Here is a 25611-nt window from a genome sequence, read left to right as displayed (position 1 = left end):
ATGAGTGACATTCCCTATCTCGTATTTAAACAGATGGGCCAAGGGTACTAGAATAGCAGGAGATTGGCATAGGATGGGCCAAGTGCATTTTGGTTTTTAGGACATTATTACACTCGTAATGACCACAGTGACAGTAGAGCTGCAATTTTAAATTGAACTTGGCATCATGGAATTAATACATTTTAAAAGTCATGTTTGAATGCTAGAAATATTTTTATGTAAAAGTTAAGTTTACTTAACAATGGCAGGAAGGGGAAGATGGACTTGTGATTTAAATGATATAGAGAACTCCCCTCCCAGTTGACAAATTCCCTCTATCCTTGAAAATTAGCAAGGGAAGACTTTGAAGTTAAATGTTTTGCCTCAGACCACCTAGCTAGTATTCTTCAGAAGAAGGACTCAATATATTTATTGATTTCAAAAGTCTTTCTATAAGGAGATTTTTCATTGTTCCCTCTAATTTAGTAGACAGAGATGATTTCCTTCCTTTCCTCCCCTTTTAAAACTTGTTGTCTTGGGCTCACATTCCTAGCACCTAAATTGCTATCCAATCAAACCTAGAGGAACAGTTCAGACACAAACCCACAGAGGAAGGATATCTTTACCTGATTTGTTAGACACCCATATAATTGTCTCTGATGAGATATGGCTCCTATTTCCTACTACAATAGTTAATGGGATCTGCCATAGGTAACTGCAAAATAAAGGATACATGTTAAGAACACAACAGCAACAGAAATTATATTAAAAACAGAAGATACAAAAGGAATTCATGTATGTTACAGGAAATTAAGTTCAAAAGATCAAAAGACTATTTCTGGAAGACTATTATAATACATTTCTGCTGGAGGTCTCAATGTGGCATGCTTCTGTGGCCTCAAAGACAAGTTATTCCAGGACATCACAGGTGATTAGCCAGGCTATATTGAATAGAAAAAAAGTCTTAAGTAAAGGCCCAAGGATGGATTGTGTATGTTGCTAAATTTAGAAAGGTTAGGGATTTATTTTTATTTTGGGTTCTTTGGATTTTGCTTTTTTTAACAGCAACTTCAGAAATGTTCACTCTAAGCCAAGTGAGAGATAGTGTGGTATAATGGAATGGTTGTTCAGCTTAGAAGTGAGAGATGCATGGGCTTGATTCCCCACCCTAACACTTGCAAATATCAAGTCACTTAACTTATTTTTACCTCAGTTTCCTTCTCTGTAAAATGGGTACCTTCCTCAGAGGATTAGGGTAAAGCTCAAAGTCAATAAAATACAAGGTTCTTTGCAATTCTAAAAGGCTACATCAGTAACAAGTGTACTGATAAATGCCTAATAACAAGTTCTCTGAATATACATGTGATATTCTTCAATATTCTTCACTTTCCGAAATTTAGACAATCAGCAAAACAAGAAATCTAGCTCTGCTTTGTATCATTTGCTGATTTCCAAATTATACTGAAAATTCAACAACTGATGTCCCAACCAATCCTTCATGGAGGTAGGAGGTCCACAGGTGTTACACAATACACATTTTCAGACTTTTTCTACATACTGATCAGTTATGTTGATTTTTTTTCTTCATAAAAATACTATTTATTGGGGTGGCTAGGTGGTGCAGTGAATACAGCACCAGCCCTGGAGTGAGGATGACCTGAGTTCAAATCCAGTCTCAGACACTTAACACTTACTAGTCGTGTGACCTTGGGCAAGTCACTTAACCCCAATTGCCCTGCCTTCCCCCCTGCAAAAAAGTAAAAATAAAAATACTATTTATCATATAAGATAGCTCTCTAGGAGGGGTTGGGGAAAGGGATGCTGGGGATAACTATAATGATGTAAAAAAACAGAAGATACCAACAAAAACTTCCTTCTTAAAAAAAAAATAACAGCTGATTTTTATGAGCTGGTACGAGCTGCCTCCAGCATATCCCCAACATCAGAATCAGCTATTATTACAATCTGAATTGATGGGGACTATCCCCACAATGATGAAACTACAGTTCCTTGAGGTAGGCAATAAAACATGATAATAACATGTTGATTTTAAAATTAAGGTTAATTTCTAAGAAGTCAAAAGAATCAAAACAATAAAGGCCATCTGATTTGTGAATGATTGATTTACATTTTACAACAGCAGAAATGAGCTAACTTCAATTCCGTGAGTTTGATCAATACCATATATCACTCAGTTCCATTCAAATATTGGAATAAACCAGAAACAGAAATGAGTTCCTCATCCAGACTGCTGTTTAGAATTAACTTATTGTCTCTCAGTATTAACAGATTAATTAACACTGATTCTATAAAGTTTCAGTATTCCTTATTAATTATTGCTCATATCAATTCAATGAGAAGAGTATTATCTTATTTTGCAGATGAAGAACAGCATAGGAGTTAAAGTCACTTGCACAATGTTACTTAATAAAGATAAACATAAACCTTTAAGGGTCATATTCTCCACCTTTTCAATCAAAAGTCCATTGACCATATTTTGTCCCTTGTCTTGAGGCCCGGCCACATCATTTTTGTGGGAAACTATAGCAACTTAATGAAAAGCATTGGTAGACTTGATAGTGATGCATATTGGTTTATAACATATTAACTATGATCATTTTCACCATAGATTTGTTTGTTTCTCCCTTAGTCTTCATTAGACCATTAATCTTCCATATTGAAATATCAGCACCATTAGGCCAATTTCTGGTTATGGTTAGGGATAAAAATTGATTTCAGAAATATAGTGAGAATCACACTATATTCTTAATAATAGGAAAAGTCCTTAGAAAATGCAGTGGTGTAGAAAAAGCCTACAGTGAATAGGTAAAATCCTTTTATGATGAGTATGTGCAAGGCAGAATGAAAATTTTGTTTTGTATTTTGTTTTGTTTTACTTTTAAAGGAGGCTTTCCAGCACCCCCCCCCCCACCAAACCACTTTTGAAAAGTCATATATAATGCAATATCTCAGCATGATTTTTAAAATCGGGTCATATCTATAGAGAAATTTTTCACAAGGATAGCCTAGGGTACCTAGGGAACCTGTGGCCTCGAGGTTACATATGGCCCTCTAGGTCTTCAAGTACGGCCCTTTGGCTGAATTCAAACTACAGAAATATGATTTGACCCATGCCACCATTCAGTATTCCATTTTCCTAAAAGAAAAAAATGTGTTTCTGTAATGTAAACAGCTCAAACAGAAAACTGTAAGGACACTCATTATAATCTTGCACCCCTGAATTTACTGTTGCAGAAAGTCAAAATGAAAAGCTTAAAAGTCAGGATTCCAAAATAATAACCTTTATTACCAAATATATATTGAATACCTGGGGCAGCTAAGTGGTCCAGTAGATAGAGCATTTGGCCTGGAGTCAGGAAGACTCATCTTTCTGAGTTCAAATCTGGCCTCAGACACATACTAGCTGTGTGACCCTGGACAAGTCACTTAACCCTGTTTGCCTCAGTTTCCTCATCTGCAAAATGAGCTAGAGAAGGAAAACCGCTACAGTGTCTTTGCCAAGAAAACTCCAAATGGAGTCATGAAGAGTCAGACACGATTGAAAAATGACTGAATGACAACTCTGAGTGCCAACTATGTGTAGGACGTTGGGCCAAATAAAAGAAGTGCTAAGAATAAAACAGGGTCGGGGCCAGCTAGGTGGCACAGTGAATAGAGCACTGGCCCTGGAGTCAAGAGAACTTGAGTTCAGAAATCTGGCCTCAGATACTTAACACTCACTAGCCGTGTGACTTTGGGCAAGTCACTTAACCCCAATTGCCCCTCCAAAAAAAAAGCAAAAAAAGAATAAAACAGGGGCATGCTTGCTGCTTCATATTATGCTGCAACAATGACTTCTATAAATCCTAAAACTCTAACAGACAAGGGTCATGTCTCTTCTTCAGCACATTCCCTTAAGCACCTTAGATAGTATAGTAGCGCTAGCAAGTAGCAGGGACTAATTGTAAGGAAAGCAAGAGAAAGGACAGACACCTCATAGCGCTACGTTTAAGACTTGTTTAACCTTTGCCCTTTTCTAAAAATAATACTTTCTCCAAAGTATATTTATGTAATTTTTTATAATTAAATAATCAGTTAATTGAACTGACTCAGAGTCCCAAGAGATTTCCCAAACCAACAGCTCTCACTCAGAAGGACCATAGAGTAAGTATAATGGTGGTAAACTTGCAGTCAAAGTTAATTTTTTTTTCAGGGGGAAAATGGGGAAAGAGGAAAGATATGTGATTTTATCTACATGGGGAACTCCTGATGTGGAAACTTGCTATCTAATGCAAATAAGTCAATGGTATATAATTATCTGGGGGCATTCAGAGGCTAAATGACCACAAAACAATATGGAAATGGAGTGTATAAAAATTAGTGGTAGAATTTGTACTCAACCCGTATTGGCTTCAAAACTATTCCCTGTTGTGTCCAAGGTAGGCATCTTGGGAGCTATGATCAGAACTTAAATATCCAATCCAATCCAATCCAAATTTTGTTCAATAAGATTACAGCTAAAAATACTTTTCTGTACTCATTATCCACCTCTCTAATATCAAGTTTCTCCCAAACCCTAGAGGGGATTGTTAGTATAAAGAAGCAGTGGAAAGATAAAATCTACTCAACGTTGCTACACAAAGAGAAGCAGAGTTGTTTTTGAAGTGCCAGGCAGAGAAGGAAACTGAATTTCACCGAAGGAAGTAACTGGTCCAAGGCCACATAGGTAGTAAATGATAGAACCAGGATGCGAGTACAGGTCTTCAGGTGCTGAATCCTGGGTTCCCCACTATACAACTTTGCTTCCAAAGAGCTTTTATTTCATTGCAGAACTTCAATTACCATTCATGTAATAAGGCCGTAAAGGAAATATCATTGGGTCCTTTCATTCTGTGTCCACACAGGTTGTTATTCCAGTAAACAACCAAATTAAAAAGATTATAATAAAAATTGGCAGGTTTCTCTCTTCTAGGTTACAACAACACTGCCTAAATCACAGAGGGAAAATGAGATCCTTAACCATACCTGTGTGTTGTTTACAGCAACTACCTTATAATTTAAGGACACTTTCTAAACAGGAGATATTGCATCAAGTAGCTGTTCAGATGCAAATCAGTTAATTATACAGTATTTGGATTATATGAATTCAGGAACTGTAAGTATTTTAAAGTATACATTTTGTATTATATGGTTTCTAGCATTAACACTGTGTGGGTCCCATGGGCACATGCAGACCATTCTATGCTTTCCTCAAGGACTGATTTCAAGATTGTAAGTTAGCAAGCATATCCAGATTCTGTATGCATATGTTCTTAAAGGGCTGAATGTTTGAGAGATAAAAAAAAATTGTTTTTTTCTGAATTTTTCATGCAACAATTATTTGTAGTTTTCATAAAATCCATTTAAAAACCAATGACTACATGGCAATTATGTCCTTTGTTATCACAGCTTAAAAGGCCGGAAGACCCTGAAGACAGCTGAGTGAAGATGCCTGGGTAGTGTGTAGAGAAAGTCAGCCTAAAACAAAACTGGATTATGTTGAAAAGGAGATTAACTGAAAATGGATTATATTTTTGCATCTTCAATCCTGCATGGATATTAGTGGCTTCATTTTATGTGTTAAATAAAGAAATTCAAAATATCCAAAGATTTCTTTCTAATTTAGTATCCTACCCAGAAAAAAAACCACTACATGATTGTATTCATGAATGCATTAGATTTTGATTTAGATAAAAGATAAATGCATGTGTCATTGAAGATTTTTAAACAAAATATACTCTGATAACAGTCTGAAATTTCTTAAGTATAAGCACAAAGCCTTAAAAAAAAGTAAGATAGATTTGAATGAAACTTCAAGAAAGACTCTGTGGAAATGGCCCAGAAATTTCAACTGTCTATGACCAATACTATAGTCTTTGGATAGAAAGAAAATTCAAACGGTAAGCAGAATTCTTAGACGACAGGACTCAAAGAAGTCCTTCTAGTAATCTCATAGTTACATGATTTAACAGCCTGCTGTTTGTATCACTACTTTCGTTTTAAAGAAAGAAGCCTAAATGGGGAGGCTAGGTGGTGCAGTGAAGAGAGCGCTAGCCCTGGAGTCAGGAGGACCTGAGTTCAAATACGGCCTCAGACACTTAACATGTAAACTAGCCATATGATCTTGGGCAAGTCACTTAACCCCAATTGCCCTCAAAAAAAAAAAAAAAGCAAAGAAAGAGCCTAAAACAAAGGACTCAACATCCCAAATATTTGATTCACATTCTTGTATCGATTGTCTACACACCATATTTAGTAACTAAACCATCCTTTCCAGACTTGTCTTAACACATGTCTAACCCCATGCTCATGATGCACACACTTCTCACTTCTCTAGGAATCCATTGTCTCCTGAACAAACCCAAATCAATTGCTACTGCTTTTGGTAAACCTTCCCCATCTTCTGGTCATTAGTCATCAGGCTATCTTCTATTTCCTTTTCTTTTTACATAGCATATCTTCTCTATTGAATGTGATTTCCCAGAGGTCAGGGACTATATCTTATTTTTGCCTTTGTACCTTCAGCATGTAGGGCATTGCCTTGTTGGAAAATAAATGCTTATTGAATTGGAATGTCTCACACATGAAGAATGCTTATGAGGGCCATAGATTTAGGCTGGAAGGTATATCAGAGGCCACTAAATGCAAGTCCCTCATTTTACAGATGAGGAAACCAAGGCTGAAAGATAGAAAGTGATTTGTTGAATGTAACTTAGCTAATCGATGTCTGTAGCAGGATTTGAGTGAGGGTTTTCCTGATTTTTACATCCAGAGTTCTATTCACTATAACATCTATCCATTGCCATTCATAAATGTTTGCTGAACTGAATTAAATAACTCCATCAATTTTTGTTTTTGTTTTGCAGAAGTGGGGGATTAGGAGTAAAGGACATTGCTTATAATGCTAGATATGGATGAGGTACTGGTTTGTTTTGCTAAACTATTTTTTTTTCTTTTATTTTGTCACAAGGGATAAATTAAAAAATTAAGGTGATGGAAAAACAAAATATGTAAATAAAATAAAAATATAGAAAACAGAATTAAATCTATCATAGAAAAAGTTAATACTATGCACTATTTTTTATGAGACATACCTTGTTAATAAGTTTATCCCCATTAGTTGGGGAAGTAAGAATATAGAATGAATTATACTACTTGGTTCAAGATGCATACACAATTTGCAGTATTTCTGGAAGATAGGGGAAGTTAATTTTAGTGCAGAATCAATTCCTTACATTGTATATTAAAGATCCAGGAGATTATACGAAGAGGGGAAAAATTGATTCTGAGTCATAACTAATCATGTATATTGTTAGAATGGTAGCAGCCTGTTTGTTAAATATCCAGTGTGTCCATGAAGGCAATTATCTAACCTCATGCTAAATTTCTGACTGCAAGGTACAGGAATTAAAGCACTGGTCTCAGAGTCAAAAGATCTGGTTCCAACACTAGCTATTGGATTCTGGAAGTCTTCCATCAGTTTATAGATCTTAACTTTACATTTATATACAATTATAGATCTGAAATTTACATTTCATGTAAATGTATTTATGTATCTGAATCTCCTCTTAGAACATAAAGTCCTTGACTACAAGAAGTTTCATTTTTGTCTTTTTACTTCTAGTGCCTACTTAACACAATGCTTGGCCCAAAGGAGGGTCTTTAAAAATACTTGTTGATTCCTTGCATATGCATGCAGTCTTCTACCGTATACCAGCTATTGCATAAACTCTAGGAGGAATTTCACCACCTATTGGGGAAGTCCATTCCACTTTAATATAGCTCGAATTGTTAGGAGGTTGCCCCCATCCCACTTATTTCAGGCCTAAATCTACTTCCTTGCACCTTTCACTTACCGTTCCTGGTTCTGCCTTCTAGGTACAACCTAGACAGAAAGTCTAATCCATGTTCCCTAAAACAGCCCTTCCAATGATCAAACATAACTACTGCATGAGAGATGGTTTGAAAACTATACCTTCAGATGAAGGTGGGAATGTGATGGGGATAATTAACAATGGGGAGGAAGGGAGTTTTCAACTGTTATTTAAATGCCAAGTAGTTTAGTCCCACTTTACCAGCACTGGCTGTTAACCTAATCCAGACTCTGAAGAGGAGGGACTTGAAAAGGCTGGTCATTTTGGGAGGTAAGTCCTTTCAAGTTTTCTAAATATAAAGAGTTGTTTTCTTTTTTTAATTTTTAATTTGTGGAATTAATTAGCTATTAAATGATAAAATAAAAGAAGCACTTCCATAACATGGCATAATAAAATTTATTGCACATGAAACTAAATCTATTATAAATTGTTATTTAGAAAATATAAAACTGCAAGATTTTCTTTTAAAATTGATGACATCAGGGATTTCAACTATGGTTCTTTCTCCTTTCTAGTGAATGGTATGTTTTCAACAAAGACAGAACACGGTTTATGCACAGAGTCAACACAGCACCTGCCTTCAAAGATCTACTGAAGGAAAGGAAGATAATAAAAATGGACTCACAAAATCATCACACAAAAGAGAGCAAGATAATTACAAAAGATGGATTCAGAATTTCCAATAGTGATAACTTCTGATTGGGACAGCAGAACATTGAGACAGGAGCACATGGCTTTTCACTGGCTGTCCTTCCCTCTGCCTTGTAGTTTCTTTTAAGCCTCAGATCAAATCTATCTTCTGCAAGAGACCATTCTCTGTCCCCCTCCAACCTCTACTCCAACCACTCCCACTGAAGTACCTTCCCTTTGAGATTAATTCCTATTTACATTCTACTAAATGTGTATGTGTAGTTGTTTGCACATTGGAATGTAAGCTCCTTGAGGACAGAGAAAGCATACTTGCCTTTCTTCACACCATTCTTAACAGAACCTGGCACAAAGGAAGGGCTTAATAAATGCTAGTTGACTTAACAATGAAAGACTTCTCAAAAGACGTATTATCTGAATGAGGTCTTGAAGAATTTCAATGTCTAGAAATTGATGAAAAGTCTATTCCAGAGATGGAATACACAGTAACTGCAAGTTTTGATTAATTTTATACCCTAGGAGTTTTTACATGATACACAGAGAACATTATCTAAGAGATCGCAAACCATTTGATCAAATGCAACCCAGAAGCTGCATTCCTACTCATTAGAATGACTCTCACAAACCAGATCTGCGCTATGGAAACAGGCAGGTACTCCAGAGGAGGGAAATACAGGAAAAGAAGGTCAAAGAAAAGTACTGAATTTTTTAAGCCTAAATTCAGGCTACACACTAATAACAATGATCAGGGTAAATAATAAGTCAGGAGTGCAGGCAGTCAGGCAAGATTGAAGGATTAGGCAGGTATCAAAAATGAGAATTGGCAACAGCTTAGGGATAGAGGGGGACAATTAGGGTAATATTAGATCAGAATGCAGGCAGAGATTCTGAGTGATGTGTCTCTACATAGAGGATTGCTGGCTAGAAATTATTTGGTACTGAACTAAACTTTTGCCTTAGCAAGAGAACTGGTATGCTTTTCCTTTAGGGTAGAAACAAATCTCCATGCACAGTGGCTCTGAGAGCCACAGATGAGAGTGGATAGAAGTACCTGCCTAGCAGATCCTCACAGTAAAAGCATTAAGGAAGCCTTATACAGAAGCATGTCTAATCTGTAGTTTGCTTCCTGTGAACAACTTGTGAAGTCTGATCTATTTGGGCCATGATTTAAGACCAGCTTCTTTCCTAAACCTTCTTCCAAATTCAGACGCAAGAAAACAACCATGAATCTCTTGATTGCTTGCCCTTATACAGCCAATCTTGGAGCGAGCCTACTGGGAATGATTTTCATTTTTCTTATAGATAATAAATTATATTTAATGTGTACTCCAAGTCTGTAAGCTACTGGTGGCTCTTAATTTTCAAAGAAAAATGGAACAAGCATAGATAATCTAATATAAGCACTTTATTTTACACCTAAATTTCAATCATTTTTCTCTTCAAATCTATTTGCTAGGGCTATTAAGAAGTAGTAGAACTGAGTGGTCTGAGTGTTGCCTTATCTTTCCTTTCAAATATTGATGTTAAAATTATCACTGGACCAAATGGCATATGGGGTAAAGAGGAGAATTAAACAAGAGAACTACCTACAAACTAAATAATCAATCCTCAAATAATCCAGAATGTCACATTTTAAAAGGAGCAAATATTTATTAAGTACCTATTATACATCAGGAACTATGCTAAATACTTTACAAATATTATTGCATTTTATCCTCACAACAACCCAGGGAGATAGTACTAATTTTATCCCTATTTTACATATTACATTATATATGTATATTATATAATATAGAGATATATTATATAATATAAATATATAAATAATATAAATATGTATATATTTATATTAAGTGACTTGCCCAGTTCATAAAAGCAGTAAGCATCTGGGGCGAAATTTGAACTCAGGTCCTCTGGACTCCAGGCCCAGTGTTCCAAGCACAGAGCCAAGTAGCTGACTTTCAAAGTAAAATCATTTAAGTGTATTACCAAATTATGGTATATATAATTTCCATTAACAACAAAATGGAGAAAAATAGCATCATTCAATACAAAGTAGTTATATTACTGATGTCATTTTGAAAGTAACTTGATATAATTAGAAAGGAAACCTTTTCTGTTCAAAGTAATTTGTTCGATGTTTGGTTTTAAAGGTCTTTTCCCCTTTACTTTTATTATTTGTGGTATAATTTCTAGTTCATCAAACTTATTTGCATCCAGGAAAAGCTAAATTTTTGTGCTATTATAAATAATAATAAGCATTTATGTAGTGCATTAAGGTTCATAAAGCACTTTACAAGTCTTAATTTTATATTTGAAAAGTCACTTAACTACTGAATTACTAGCTCTGGAATGTGGTCATTTGAGTCCACTATTCATTGGTCAGATGGCCAACTGAAGTGAGAAACAAAGCTAAATGAAACTAAAAATGAAATGCTCATATAAATAAGGAAATGAAACTATAGAAAATTATAACTCCAGTGATAAGATCCCGTGGCTACCATATTGATTCTTCTAAAAGAATCATTTTTAACAGGGATGATAAAAGACAATCAAAAAACAAAGCAAGACACAGATTTAACTTTCAAAATGTTCAATTCTTTCAAAAAGACTTAATACCTGTTGTTTCCAAACTCAGTGGTCTTGACTCTAGCCCTGCTGTCATAAATAAAATGTTGCTGGGTAATGACTATCATATTGTGAACTGTTCCATTTCCCAAGATGGTGATGACAGGATAACCCATCTGGAGAGTCCATTGGTCCATCACTTCTTGAATATTTACATATTTTCCATTCTTTCTTAAAGCCTATAAAAACCAAGATTTAAAAAACTAATTTATTAAAGTACTATTAGCAATTAGCTACTGTTAAATGTTTACCTCTCCAAAGTACATTTTAAATTCAAAATCAGTGATGCCAACATGTACAAGTGAAATTAATTTCCTTTAACCTAAGGGAAGGCATTCTGCCCACCTCAGGCATAAAATGACTTTGTGAACATTAATGTTTTAATGTAATGGAAGATAAAACAGCAATTTTATTGTTGGAGCAAGAAGGACCTAGAGTATCACTGTTAAGTAACTTCAGTTTGTCTAATAGACCATGAAGCATTTGCCACTCATATATATAGGATTATGTCTGATTTTGAAACTTCCAACAGTTCTGCCTTTAATATAAGAAGCACCTCCATATCAGAATTCTATTTCAATGGAAGTATGGGCACTCTGATGGAAAAGGTAACTCTATTACTGTGGGTATTTTGAATGCAAAGAGCATGGGTAGCTTTAAGTGTCCAAGCCAGAGGTCATTTCCATAGCAAATGAACAATAAAGGCAGCCTGAGGAAAAGGGAAGCAGAAATGCTATAGTGTACTAAGCAGTCCAATTGCAATCATATACCATGGTCTCTCCTTAACATCACACATACACACACACACACACGCACACACACACACACACACACACAAAGAATACAAAGGTAAGATTTGGCAACCCATAAACAAAACATACTTTACCTCTGACAGCGTATTCCACAGATCATTTCTGGCTGCATTGCCATATTTATGAATGGTTAAATAATCCTAAAAGAATATAAATCAGTAATTACAATTCGCAGTCCAAATAATTACTGACTCACCAACTGAGACTCATTTCTGAATTTGATTAACTATCTCCATTTGTAGGAATTCCATTAATACAAAGAGGGAGACACTAAGATACTGATGATACTTTCTAAAAAGATTAAAATTACCAATTACAATGTTACTGAGATTCACCTGTAGCATGTTTTTAATTAATTCATCAAATGATACTAATTGTTTTTAAAAATGTGGGCAAGGGAGACCATGATTCTTTCTAGACACATTAGCCTGCTTACTATTTTCCACATACCACATTTCATCTGCCATTTTTCTCCGTTTGTACAAGCTGTACCCTGTTGCTGGTACGTATTCCTTCCTCATTTCCCATTCATAGAATCTCTAGTTTCCTTCAAAGCCCAAATCAAAGGCCATCTTCTATAAGAAACTTACCAAGTGGCTAATACCTGTCTCTCAGGAATTAGCTTGTATATATTTTAGATTTAATCATCTATATACATGCAATCATCCCTCCACTTCGCCAAATAAGCTGTTTAAGGGCAGGGATTTCTTAGATTTGGTTTGGGTTTCTGCCTCCCCACCACCCAATAGAATATCTGGCATATGACAGATACTGCATAAATTCTTCTGGAATTAAAGGGAATTTAATTTTAATTTGACAGAGCTTACTACAGTGCCTGACACACAGTAGGGACATAAGAAATGTTTATTGACTCATTGCTAAAAGAAAACAATCCCTAGTGAAATCTCTTCCTTTTTTGTAGCGGGTCAACCTATAGCTGATGTAAGGGACCTGTTGGTTCTACAGAAAGCTGCATCTGCTCTGAAATCCTTAAGGGAGAAATAAAGAGCCCATCTGCCCCTCATCTTGAAGCCTCAGAGAAAAGTATTTTCCTTAGCAGAAAGGAGAGAAGAGAACTCAATCAACCAAAATATGTTAAAATATTTTCTTTATGAGACATTAACGGATATCTATACCCCCAGGAAATGGAGGAGCTAAGATGAAATAGCATATCTTTCTCACTCTGTGTGTGTGCATGTCTGTGTGTGGGGGCGGGGGGGGGCTTACTATTAGAACCCCTGGTCACAGGCTTTGTCCAGCTGTGACCTGGCTGGAAGTGTATTCAGCTCTAGATTATATGATTGATTCTCTATTGCTCTCCTCTCAGGCACCAAAAGACCAAAGCACTGGAGTGGGGAGGAAGGAGGGGACTTTCCCAAAGGTGTTTGTACCATCTCTGCATTGGCTTTGAAGTCTCTGAGCCCTTCTGCAGAGGACAGGCTGCCTATTATAAAAAATGATGTGTATTTGCTTCCAGAGCTTTGACCTACAAACTAATATCCAATAAAGAAACTCAGCACTGAGTTTGTCTCATATGCAGCCCCACTTTGGGGCTGGGAACTCCCAGTCCTCATTTTTAACCATTAAGCTTACATTCTGCAATATGGGTACTATCTCTCCTCAGTCCTTTTTTCGCAGAGTCACCGATTCTATCTTTATGAATCTGCCATTTAGTTATGGCTACTGGATATACAATTCTCTGACTTCAAAGGGAAGAAGGAAATTGGAAATAGTATATTTGATTGTAAATCAGAGGTCTACCAAGTGGCAGAAGACGAAGTCCTCATTTACATGAAACTGGACGAATATCCTCTTAGTGGTGATTTGTGTTGCATGGGATATTTCTGGCCTAATTCAAATTTGCTAAGTACATTTTCTGTTGTACAAACTCTAGCCCAGGAGACAGATTCAGTCTTTGTCAATCACTCATAGCACCACAAGGAGTAGCTCTCATTTCATCACAAGCTGGAGAAACCAACTCCCAAAGCTGACTTGGGCAACTGCCCATGTCTCAGCTGAGCAATGTCAGAAAAATAACATTGTGGGGTAAAAGACAGTGCCATAGAAAGGCTCCAAGTCTCCATTTAGGATATAGAAATAACACATGAAAAGATTTTAACACAGAAGCCAAAAGTTGCATTTAACTGCAGCCCTGAATTATTTATTAGTCCACTTTCCTCTAACTGATCTTTATTTTGCCATTTACATAATCAGAGCTTTAAAAACAATGGGTTCATGCAGCATTCACATATAGCAGGGATTTTAAACTTGTGTTGTGTCATGGTTGCCTTTGGCAAGGGTGAGGAGGGGAGGGGAGAAGAGGAAAGAAAGGGAGGGGGAGGAGAAGGAAGAAGAGGAGAGAGGAAAGCCTAAATTCACAGGTAAATGCTAACTCTTTAAGAAAAAGACACAGATCTAACATTTTTCATAGTGGAGATCAGAATCCTTGATTATCAAATCCAGAGAGGTTATTTCCATTAATTTAAATTTAATCTCTCCTTCCAAATGCACTAATTAATTTTAACTCTATAGTCATTTCTTGATTACATCAAACTCTACCTAAAAATAAAACTTGAAATGAATATGTGCACATTTTTAAAGGAAATAACCTAGAACATGGCAATGGGTGGTACTCATAGTGATGACAATGAACTATTCTGAATTGTTAAATAATACTGATGACAACAAATACTATTTTATATAATGTTCTTATATACTTAAAGGCTAAATATACAAACATTAAGCAGATCTGGTGTGGAATGGTGGAAGTGGAAAGAGATATAGTTTTAAAGTTAGGATGACCCTGGTCCAAGTACCACCTCTGACATGTACTGAGTTTGTGACCCTGGGCACGTTACAACTTCTTAGTGTCCCAAGTCACTCTCTAAAACTGTAGGCTATAGAGAACGTGATAATGGGAACTGATAAAAGATGTTTCTTCAGCTGGGGATTCTCTTTACTAGTGAAAGAACAGGTCCAGTCCCTATATCTCTTTAAGGTAATTTACTCTACTGCTTGGAGCTGTGGCTAGAGTGAGGGGGCTTGGAGTCAGGAAGAACTGAGTTCAATTACAGTCTATTTACAACGTGACCCTAGGCAGCATAGTTCACCTCATTGTGCCTCAGTTTCCTTTAACTGCAAAATGGGAATAACAGAAGCACCTAGATGGCAGACTGGTTGTAAGGATAAAATGAGATAATACATGTAAAAGTTCATAGCACCATGCCTGGCACATGGTAAGCACTAAATAAATGCTTATTCCTTCCCACCTCCCCCACACGTGTCATAGAGAGCCACCATTTAGATTAAAAATTGAAAAAAAAAACTACAGGAATTAACTTAGTACTGGATTATAGACTCAGAACTGGAAGGTATCTCAGAGATTATCTAATCCTGTCATTTTACAGGACTGAGGCCATGAGAGGTTAAGTGACTTGCCCAAAGTCATACACAGAAAAAGAAGCAGAATTGAAATTTGAATAAAGGTCCTCTAGTTCATGCCATAACATCATGCTACTTCCTATCGTGGACTTCAGGCAGATGGTTTGCTTTCTCATTTATATGTCCAATATATCATTACATTGAAAACCCACTGGCCATGACAAAGCACACAACACCCATACATATTCATGTGTAAATATATATATATATATATATATATATATATATATATATATATATATGCACAGGTATGTGGGAAAAATATATATGTGTGTATTTATAATATGAACAGGGACCTATAGCTGCCATGTCATCAGTGGAGCCCATGTTAACATAGGATCCTTCTATTCTAACGCAGGTAATTGCACATTTTCATTGCTAATAATCCCTTTCTTGGTTTGGCTGTCATTAACTTCAGGTCATCAGAATTTCATGAGCACCAACCAATAATAATGATATCCTCTCCACACCTCATTGCCTTGCATTGATTTGCATAAGCAATTTCTACCCTGATAATTGGAGCCAAACATATCATGTTGTAGGTTACCTTATGGAAAATAGCAGTTAAATAGTAATCAAAAGAAGTTTATCTTTATCCAACTCTAATCCTAGCTAATCTTGAATTTACACCAAGGGGTGATCAGGAAGGTGACTCACTCCATCACTTTCAAATGTGGACTTAATTGTTTGAGTTTATACTAGATGTTAAGAATAGTCTTTTTTTTCATAATTTCATTTCCCTGCTGTGGACTCATAACAACATGAATAATGTTACTTAGGTTCAAATCATTAAAACAATATTGTTTTGTTTTAAAAAGAAAAGGCAACAGTCCTACATACTAATTATTGTTTTAATAGCTACTGAACCAATCAATGTTATCTGAGGGATTCATAATTGTAGCTTTATATTATTATTGCAGGAATAATAAGTGGAAAGGAAAAAGGTAATTACCAGGCATATAACATGTAGAAATGAAACAAAAAGACTCTAAGCTATTAAAAAAAATTTCAATCCAAGAGACTGAACACTTGAATTATTTTTAAGAATAAGTTTAGTATTTGAAAAACCCAAAGATCTCAGCTACTGGGGTAAAAACTCATTATCTGATCAAAATTCCTGGGAAAACTGTACAGCAGTGTGGCAGAAATGGGATTTAGACCAACACTTCATATCTTATACTAAGATAAGCTCCAAATAACATGGCCTACACATAAATTGTCACATTATTAAAAAAAATTTGGAGGAACAAAGAAATTACCTTTCAGATTTATGGATAGGAAGAAAGTTCATGACCAAATGAGAGAGACAATATCAAAAAAGATAAAATGGAAGTTTTTGAATACATAAAAGTAAGGTTTTTACATAAACTAATCCAATATAGTTAAGATTAGGAGAGAATCAGTTAAGTGAGAAAAAAAATTTGCAACAAGTTTCTTTGGTAAAAGTATAATTTCCAAGATACTTGAGGGAACTGATGAGAATTTTTAAAAGTGAGCATCATACCGCAATTGAAAAGGACATGAACAATCATCTCTCAAGGAAAAGAAAAAGTTAGCATAACTATATGAAAAGAATGGTCCAAATGACTCGTGATTAGAGAAATGCAAAAACTCTAAATTTTCATCTCACATCCATCAGGTTGGCAAAACTAACAAAAAAGTGTAAATGTGGAAGAGGCTGCAGGAAAAATGTTGATATAAATACATAAATATAAATTGGAATCATGAATTAGTCCAGTCATTCAGAAAGCAATTTGAAATCATGCCCCCCCCCCCAAACAAAAAAAAAATTTTTAAAATGAAGGCATTTTTTTTTACCCTGCCATCAACCTTTTGTTGGATTGCCAGGTAAAAAAAAAATGCTTATAGCTGTTCTCATAATAACAAAGAAATGGAAGCTAAGGAAGGGGCTGTTAATTGGTGAATGGTTAAATAAATTACAGTATATAAATGTAATTTAGTATTATTGTTCTCTAAGAAATGAAGAAAGAGATGATTCCGGAGGGAGTCAGGAAGATTATATATAAACTAATTCACAGTGAAATGAAAATAAACATATAGTATCAATATCAAAAAATAATTCCATAAGACTTAAAATATCTCATCAATACAATGATCAGTTGTGATTCCAGAGGACTGAATAATCCTGCCAACCAGATGAGTAAGATAAGATGAACTAATATGCAAAATGAGACACATTTTTGGATGTTGCTAATATAAGAACTTGTTTTGTTTTACTATGCTTATATGATACAGGATTTATGTACTTTTTCTTTTTATTTGTTTGTTTTTTTAAGAGGCTTAAGAGATGAGAAGGAGAAAAAGTAAGGCTTGGTAATTGAAAAAACATTTAAAAGAAGACTATAATATGTATATATAAGAACAATATCCTAGGAAAAACTTAATGTAAATTTTTATAAAAATAAAATATGGGTGCTTATTTAAATAAATTACATATATTGATAAAGGAAAGATTGAAGAATGGTTTATATTTTTAATTGTTTTAAGGCCAAAGAATTCATTGTGAATTAATCAGTTTATTAGAAATGAGAACAAACAGATGTGAAATGGAACAGATCTGCTAGCATTTCTATAGTGACTTACATTCTCATTATCCCTGACCGTGAAACTGCCATATTTTTGCTAGAACCCCAGAGTATTTGGTGAGTTACATGGAGAAAGAGAAATGGCACTCAAGATAACTTAGGAAATATGACCAGGAGAAAAAATTAAAGGCATTCAAGGGTTGATTTTCAAGATAGTACAAAGAGATTTCAAAAGAATGGAAAGAAATGTCTTAATATCAAAAAGGTGTCAGAGAATATGACAATGGCCCCCTAACTCATATGCCTACTTGAACATCCTTAAATATATATATATGTATATGTATATATATATATATATGTATATGTATATATATATCATCTATGAACATATAGAGAACATATCTGATCAATGTATGAGAAAGGAATAAGAAGGCTTCTGTTTGAAATAATCTACAGTAAACAACATCTTCTCAATCACTGTGCTGATTGAGAGATATGGTGAATAAAAGATGATGCTATGTTTAATATTTTGATTAAAATGAGCTTAGATTGGTGGCTAGGTGGCAAAGTGAATAGAACACCAGCCCTGGAGTCAGGAGGATCTGAGTTCAAATCCGGCCTCAGCCACTTAACACAAAACTAGCAATAAAATAAAATGAGCTTAGATAACTGATCAAAATAATTCAAACAACTTCAAAAGCTTCTATTCTGATGTCTCATTATATCTGAAAAATGACACATTCTCTTGGGCAATGCCAAAAGGGTGCAAATTCACATAGGTTCTACCAAGACAGAAAACATACAAATATAGGCCCCATCAACAAATTATGTTTCTTTCGTCTGAGAAATAGCCTAGATAAAATTGTGATTTGGGGGGCTGACACAACTAACAAAACTGATAAAAATGCATGATTCACTTAAATGGTGTGCTGCTCCCAAGACACTTGAAGCAGTCTTTTGCATGAAAGGAAAAGCTATGAGATATATCAAGAAGAGAAAGCTGTGGGCAAGTTATGACGCACTCAGCCAAGATTCCAATCAAGATGTCCCAAAGCTAGTACTATCTACTAGCAAGGAGATGAAGCTAATAATTAAAATAACAATAGTAACTAGCATTTATATGGCACTTGCTATGTGCCAAGTACTGGGCTAAGCATTTTATAACTGTCTCTTCTGCTCCTCACAACAACCCTGCTGTTTTACAAATGAGGAAACTGAGGCAAATAGTGTTAAATGACTTGTCCAAGGTTACACAGCTAGTGTCTGAGGCTGGATTTAACTCATGTCTTCCTGACTCTAAGTCTGGCACTTTATCCACTACCCCACCTAGCTGCCCCCCCCCCAAAGCAGATCTAAGGGGAAAATGAATGGAAAAAAGGATTATTATGTTAGTTGGAAAGAAAAAGCACCACTTTCTGGCACAAGCCAGCATCCTGATGCCTGACAAGAACAGGGCAGTAATATGAAAGTGGTGGAGCAAGAACGCAATCAGATAGTACAGGGGGAGACATGGAAGGACAAAACCTGAGTGATTTTCCCCTTTCTAGGTCTCCACGAAGGGCAATGCTGTAAATCTCAGGGACTTTATGCTATCCTGGGGTGGAGGGCTGGGAAGGAGATAGGGGATCTTCAAAGCATGGAGAGTATCTTACCTCTCAGACTTTTGACTCTGTCTGGGTTCCACATCTTTTCCCCTGACTTGGAGCCCCAATTGTGGTAAACTTTAAGTCATGAGAAATATACACATCCCTTGGGATAGGCATGCCACCAGAGGGAGTACTGTCAGAACTTTCTATCAAGACTCTGAATCATTTTTATTTGGGGGGGGGGGCAGGTTGTAGGGGGTTCTTTGACAGTACTATAAGTATGAAGAGCGGCACAATTCTCTAGGGTCACATAGAGTATTGGAAAGGAAAGGGAGGGTCCTGATGATGTACAGGCTTAAGTATGAGTCCCTCTGCCTGCATCCTTTACTGTGCTTATAAAACCTGTTTTGTTCTTGATGCCTTTTGAGAACAAGTGTTAATAAGGGAAGCTGGTGCTACCATAATGAAAGTGAGAATACTGAAGTTGTATCTAGGGAAATGAAGCAGAACCATAAGTCCCCCTGTTCTACTTAGAGAGGGGCAAATGATTTTAAGAGGCTGGGAGCTCCATGGAGTGTATGTTATGCAGAAATTTTTGATCAAAGGGTTACATGTATGAGTGAGTGTGGAAGGGAAGGTATGGCGAGGTTTGCATGTGTGAAGCAACCCAGCATAGGAGATCCAGATGTGGTCTGAAAATCAGAAAGACTATGGGTTCAAGCTCCATCCCTGACACAGATTAGTAACATGACAGAGGTGAAGCCCTTTAACTTCCAAATGTCCCAGGCAATTTTATTTTTTAAAGCAATTGGGGTTAAGTAACTTGCTCAAGGTTACACGGCCAGTTATTTCTGGGTATGGTACTAAGTATCTGAGCCCGGATTTGATCCCCAGGTTATCCCAACACTGGAGCCAGTGCTCTTACTCACTGAGCCACCTGGCCACCCCTAAGCAATCATGGTTAAGTAACTTGCTCAAGGTTACACAGCCAGATGTTTCTGGATGGGTGCTAAGTGTCTGAGCCTGTATTCGATCCCCAGGTCATCCTGACACTGGAGCCGGTGCTCTTACTCGCTGTGCTACCTGGCCACCCCGCCCCAGGCAATTCTTGAAGTTTATAAATTACATAGGAGTTGCCAACATGTTCCAGTAGAGAGAGACTCCATATCATGAGTTCGCTAGATGAATTAAATCACTGGGCTTCACAAAAGCCACTCCCATTCATATATACACTTGGACAGACATACATAGAGACTTTGGACAGGTGGTACATCTGAATAATGAACTGAGGCCATAACAATATAGAGGATTGTTGTTTGCTGCTGCTGCTGTCTTTTTTCAGTAATTTCAGTTGTGTCCACACAGGCGCTATCTACAGTTTTCTTAGCAAAGATACTTGAATGTTTTTCCACTTCCTTATCCAGCTCATTTTACAAATGAGGAAACTGAGACAAACAGACTTAAGTGACTTGTCCAGGGTCACACAGCCAGTAAGTGTGTGAAAGCAGACTTGAACTCAGGTCTTCCTGACTCCAGGTCTGGGTGCTACATACACTATGTCACCTAACTGCCCTAGGAGAGGTTGAGGTTCACTGCTGTAAAACATATATTCCTGAAGATTCCTCTGATGAGCCTGGCTGGCTGGTAACCAAGGAACACCAATAGCAAATGAATCAAACCTACAGATAACCCAGAGGGCAATGGAGAGATAAATGACTGGGAAAAGTAAGCTACAGGATATCGAACTGAAACAGACACCCTCCCTTCCTTTAGACTTCCATGACACTGCTGCTCTATTTACTGTCACTAATTTGCTTCCTCTTCCTTTCTCCAAGTATGAGCAGTCCATGAGGCTCTGTTTATAGGATCATAATATTTAAATTTGTTAGGGACCTTGGGGATCATTTTGTCATCTTCCAGATGACAGAACCAAGGCTTAGAAGCAGTCAAGCACTAGAAAGAGGGCTAAAGTTGGGGTCAACAGAGACCTACATTGGACTCCACCACTGATATTTACTAGCTACCTGACAACAGGAAAGTCATTAAACCTTGTTAAGGCTCAGTTTTACCATCTGTAAAATGGTGATAATAACATATACTGTTGTATGACAATATGATGAAAAGTACCATGACAACCATAAAGGACGAAGTAAGTGCCAGCTGGTCATGATTATCCAGTTATAAGCTTTTTCAAAGGAGATCAGACAGAAACAGTCTTAGATCAAGTCACTCTACTGCTATTATTCTTTTTTTCATATTTAACACCCTATGGACTAGTGCACAGGTGGATAAAAGAATTTTCATTAGTTAAATAAAGATAATGGGATGGATGCTCATCTTCAGAAGACTCAATGAAAGTACACTGTCTAATAGCAGGTGAGACAATGGGCATCACAGGATATCTCCTTCTCCTCTGACATGATTTTTATATCTTCTCTCTTTGTGTTTCTATTTTGAAAGAATTCTGTTCCATGTATCTTGGAGATTATGAATTTGTTTTTGTTCAGTTGTTTTAGTCATGTCTGACCCATTGTGACCCCATTTTGGGTCACAAAGATACTTGAATGGTTTGCCATTTCTTTCTCCAGTGGATTCAGTTCAAATCGTCAGGCAATCAAAGGTTAAGTGACTTGCCCAAGGTCACGCAGTTCGAAAATGTCTGAAGCTGGATTTAAACTCAGTTCTTGCTGACTTCAGGTCTAATGTTCTATCTATTGAGCTACCAGCTATCTCTTATCAATATTAAGACTATTATATCATTATATTGTATATAACATTACTATAATATTGCATATATGTGTTACATTGTATATACATAATACAAAGCATATATATCATAATGTTATGACTATAAGGATTATTATTAAGAATATTAAGATTATGAATATTTGGCAATAATAGTGCTTTTATCAATGCTATATCTGGGAAATTGTGGATCTATGACAAAGGCTCCATTCCAATAGTTTATCCATTTAGCTTTACAAGATTTTTCAAGCTCTATAGTTATAATAAAATGATTTGTCGTCTCTCAGATAATGAAGGGGAGTGAGCTGCTGATGTATAATGCAAGTTACCAGGTCATATCTTGGTAGGCATTTGATAATCACTAATATTTTACAACTTATACTGTATTTTGGAATAGTGGAGAACAGAAGGACCTGGCATGCTTTGGTCTATGAGGTCACAAAGAGTTGGACACAACTGAACAAAACAATAACAATGATACAGCAGTTTTCTTTTTCTGACTCATCCTAGCCCATGATGACCACCACTCCACTTCTGTCCTCCAACAATGTTCTTCTCACCTCTATTCCTTAAAGCCTCTTGTTCTGGCTGACAAATTCCTTTCTGAAAGTCCATTCAAGGAAGCATTCACATCACTGGATATAGAATCTCCTCATCTCCCCTTCTCCCTCTTTTTAGCTCCCTTTTATATGCTATCTGCCCCCCACACTCAAATATAAGTTCTTTGAGGGTAGGGACTTTCTTTTTGCTTATATGTGCATTTCCAATGCTTAGCATAGCTCCTTGTATGTACACATAATAAGTCCTTACTTAATCTCTCTCTCTCTCTCTCTCTCTCAGCATTTCCTCACCTATTTATATTGGTCATTTATGCCTGGGTACTTTGAAGATAAAAACCTTTCTATAATCTCTAGTGGCAAAGATCAAATACTAAATTACCATCAGATCCTTCCTCTTTCGCAAAACAAATGCATATGGCAGCCATTGGTTTGATGTATGATTAACTAAGTTGTTCAGTTTTCCTCTTCACTCATACCAACCAATGATGTCCCAGATAACCACCTATCTCTACCTCCAGCAGAATCCTTCTCACCCTAGCAAAGCTCTACCTCCTATAGCTTCTTGCTTGGATTGGGAACTTCTTTTCTGATCCCCCATTTAAGAAATTACTTACACTGTCTTCCAACCCTGACCAGGCAATGGTGCCTTAGACCTCCTTGAAATACTCCCTATAAAAGATACTTCTGTTCCATTCTTGAATGTTATCTATTCCATAAAGCCAAAACAAAGGTAAATTGCTTTCAGCTACATTTGACAAATCCAACAGCACGTATTTGTTATCAGCATTGACTACTGCTCAGTGAACTGATATGTGCATGTTCAAAAAGCATCTCTATAGATATCTGACCTGTTTGGCATGTGCTCTAAGAAAGTCTATCATTTCTCCTCCTCCTCCTTTTAGAGAGGAAATATCAATCCTCTGTGTGTTTTTGTTAGAATAATTTGTTATGATTCATTTTCCAGTTTCAAAAGAGCACCTTATAGTTGGCATTACATAGGTGTTAAGTGCTTTTCCTATTCAGTTTTGACTTCAGAATGCCAGTAAGTCTCCTAATATATTCAGTCACAGTCTTCTCTTTAATATCTTTAGGTTGTGTGTACCTTTCTTGGAGGATGTCAATATATTTTATACATACCACTTTCACCCAATGGTTCATTGGATGACTTCTAGATTTAAACTTGTTGCCTTCTGTTTCTTTTGTTTTTTAAAGCAATCGGGGTTAAGTAACTTGCTCAAGGTTACACGGCCAGTTATTTCTGGGTGTGGTGCTAAGTATCTGAGCCCAGATTTGATCCCCAGGTCATCCTGACACTGGAGCCGGTGCTCTTACTTGCTGAGCCACCTGGCCACCCCTTTGCCTTCTGTTTCTATCAATATTACAGTTAAGTTCAAGGACATTAGAGAAAGAATCTATAAGATGTAGTAGTTGTTAAGTGTGTTATTCAATGGAGTCATATATAGCAGCTAGATGTCGTCCACGCACATTAAATGATCATTTGGTTCAATTTCCTCTTTACTAGGAAGTCATGCCTTCTTCAATACAGGAGAGATGATAAAAGTTTTAAAGGAAGGTAGAACTTTCATGGTCTTACACAGTTTCTCTAAAAAAAAACACTACATTTTATTTCAAGTGTTCCTAACACCATTATCTTGGTGATGTATCTTAACAGACATTGGCTTTCTATATCAGCCCTGGATACCCTGCTGCAGTGGTATTAAGCTCAAAAAGAAAAAAAAGGAATCTTGAATGTTGACTTAGGAAACCACAAATTAACATAATCTATGTCATACTGTACTTTATTTTGTTAATCATTACCTAATTGCCTCTTTAATCTAAGGTTTCAGTTGCAATCTCAAACTTTGTAGGGGTTTGCAGGTCAATAAATCTGACACCTCTGCTCTAAAGATCTCGCTACATTTGGTATTTGCAAGACATGAATAAGCCAAGAGTGCAGAACTGAGTCGAAGTATTTGCAATTATGAACAGCAACAATATAAATATTACGGCACTTTCAGATAGCTAGTTCACCTATCACCCAATCAATACTAAGTTACTCTTTATATCAATACTTTGCATATCCTTCATATTTACTTCCTGGTATATACTGATGTGATATGTTCCAGTAGAATTGTGAGGTCTTTGTATGTACACTTACATACTATTATACATTTAGAGTTTCTTGAATTTACTTAATTCACACATAACTACTATTTCCAGCCAACATGGACTCTGTGGTGTTTTATTGCCCTATTCAATCTCCACACGTTTGTACATGCTGTCTTCCTGACCTAGAAGAGTCTCCTTATTTGTACCTCCCTATAGGCAAAATCTACCTCTTCCAGTAAAGCCAAGATCAGGCTCCCTCTTTTCCATGAAACTCTCCCTGACCCTCAAGTTAAAAGTCATCCTTCCCTCCCTAAATGTCTTCTTCACTGATCTTCTATGCCGTTAGATCATTCTAATTTGTAACATAATTATTTGTGTCCATATATTACTGGTTCTGCTAAATCTTAATAAGCTCCTTGAAGGGTAGAGTTTATCTTTTTTTTATCTTTTTCAAGTGCCCTACACACCGTAGGTATACAATAGTTGTGATTGACTTTAATTTTGCATCTTTAAAATTTATATCATGCATATATAATATAATATGCATATATAATACAATATTATAATTCTATATTTGTATATATTTTATTTGTATATAATATATAATAATAGTTATTTTATATAAAAAAATAAAAGATAAAAAA

The 25611-nt window shown here is 36.2% G+C and overlaps 1 protein-coding gene across 1 annotated transcript in view; it reads right to left on the bottom strand.

Moving 5' to 3' along the window:
* The window catches only part of TRHDE (thyrotropin releasing hormone degrading enzyme), a 504503-nt gene that overhangs the window by 134617 nt on the left and 344275 nt on the right, over window positions 1–25611 (bottom strand). The window contains exons 8-10 of the mRNA XM_069081944.1: window positions 12055–12120; window positions 11160–11347; window positions 606–694 (exon numbers count right to left, since the gene is read on the bottom strand). Coding sequence (XP_068938045.1) covers window positions 606–694; window positions 11160–11347; window positions 12055–12120 — 343 coding nt within the window. The remainder of the gene's footprint in view (window positions 1–605; window positions 695–11159; window positions 11348–12054; window positions 12121–25611) is intronic.

Source organism: Petaurus breviceps, unplaced genomic scaffold (genome assembly GCF_028583685.1).
Source record: "Petaurus breviceps papuanus isolate PSGF00001 unplaced genomic scaffold, PetGlider_PUasm1.0 156, whole genome shotgun sequence".
Classification (NCBI taxonomy): domain Eukaryota; kingdom Metazoa; phylum Chordata; class Mammalia; order Diprotodontia; family Petauridae; genus Petaurus; species Petaurus breviceps.
The sequence above is the reverse complement of the archived record's forward strand: the minus strand, read 5'-3'. Positions and strand labels throughout refer to the sequence as shown.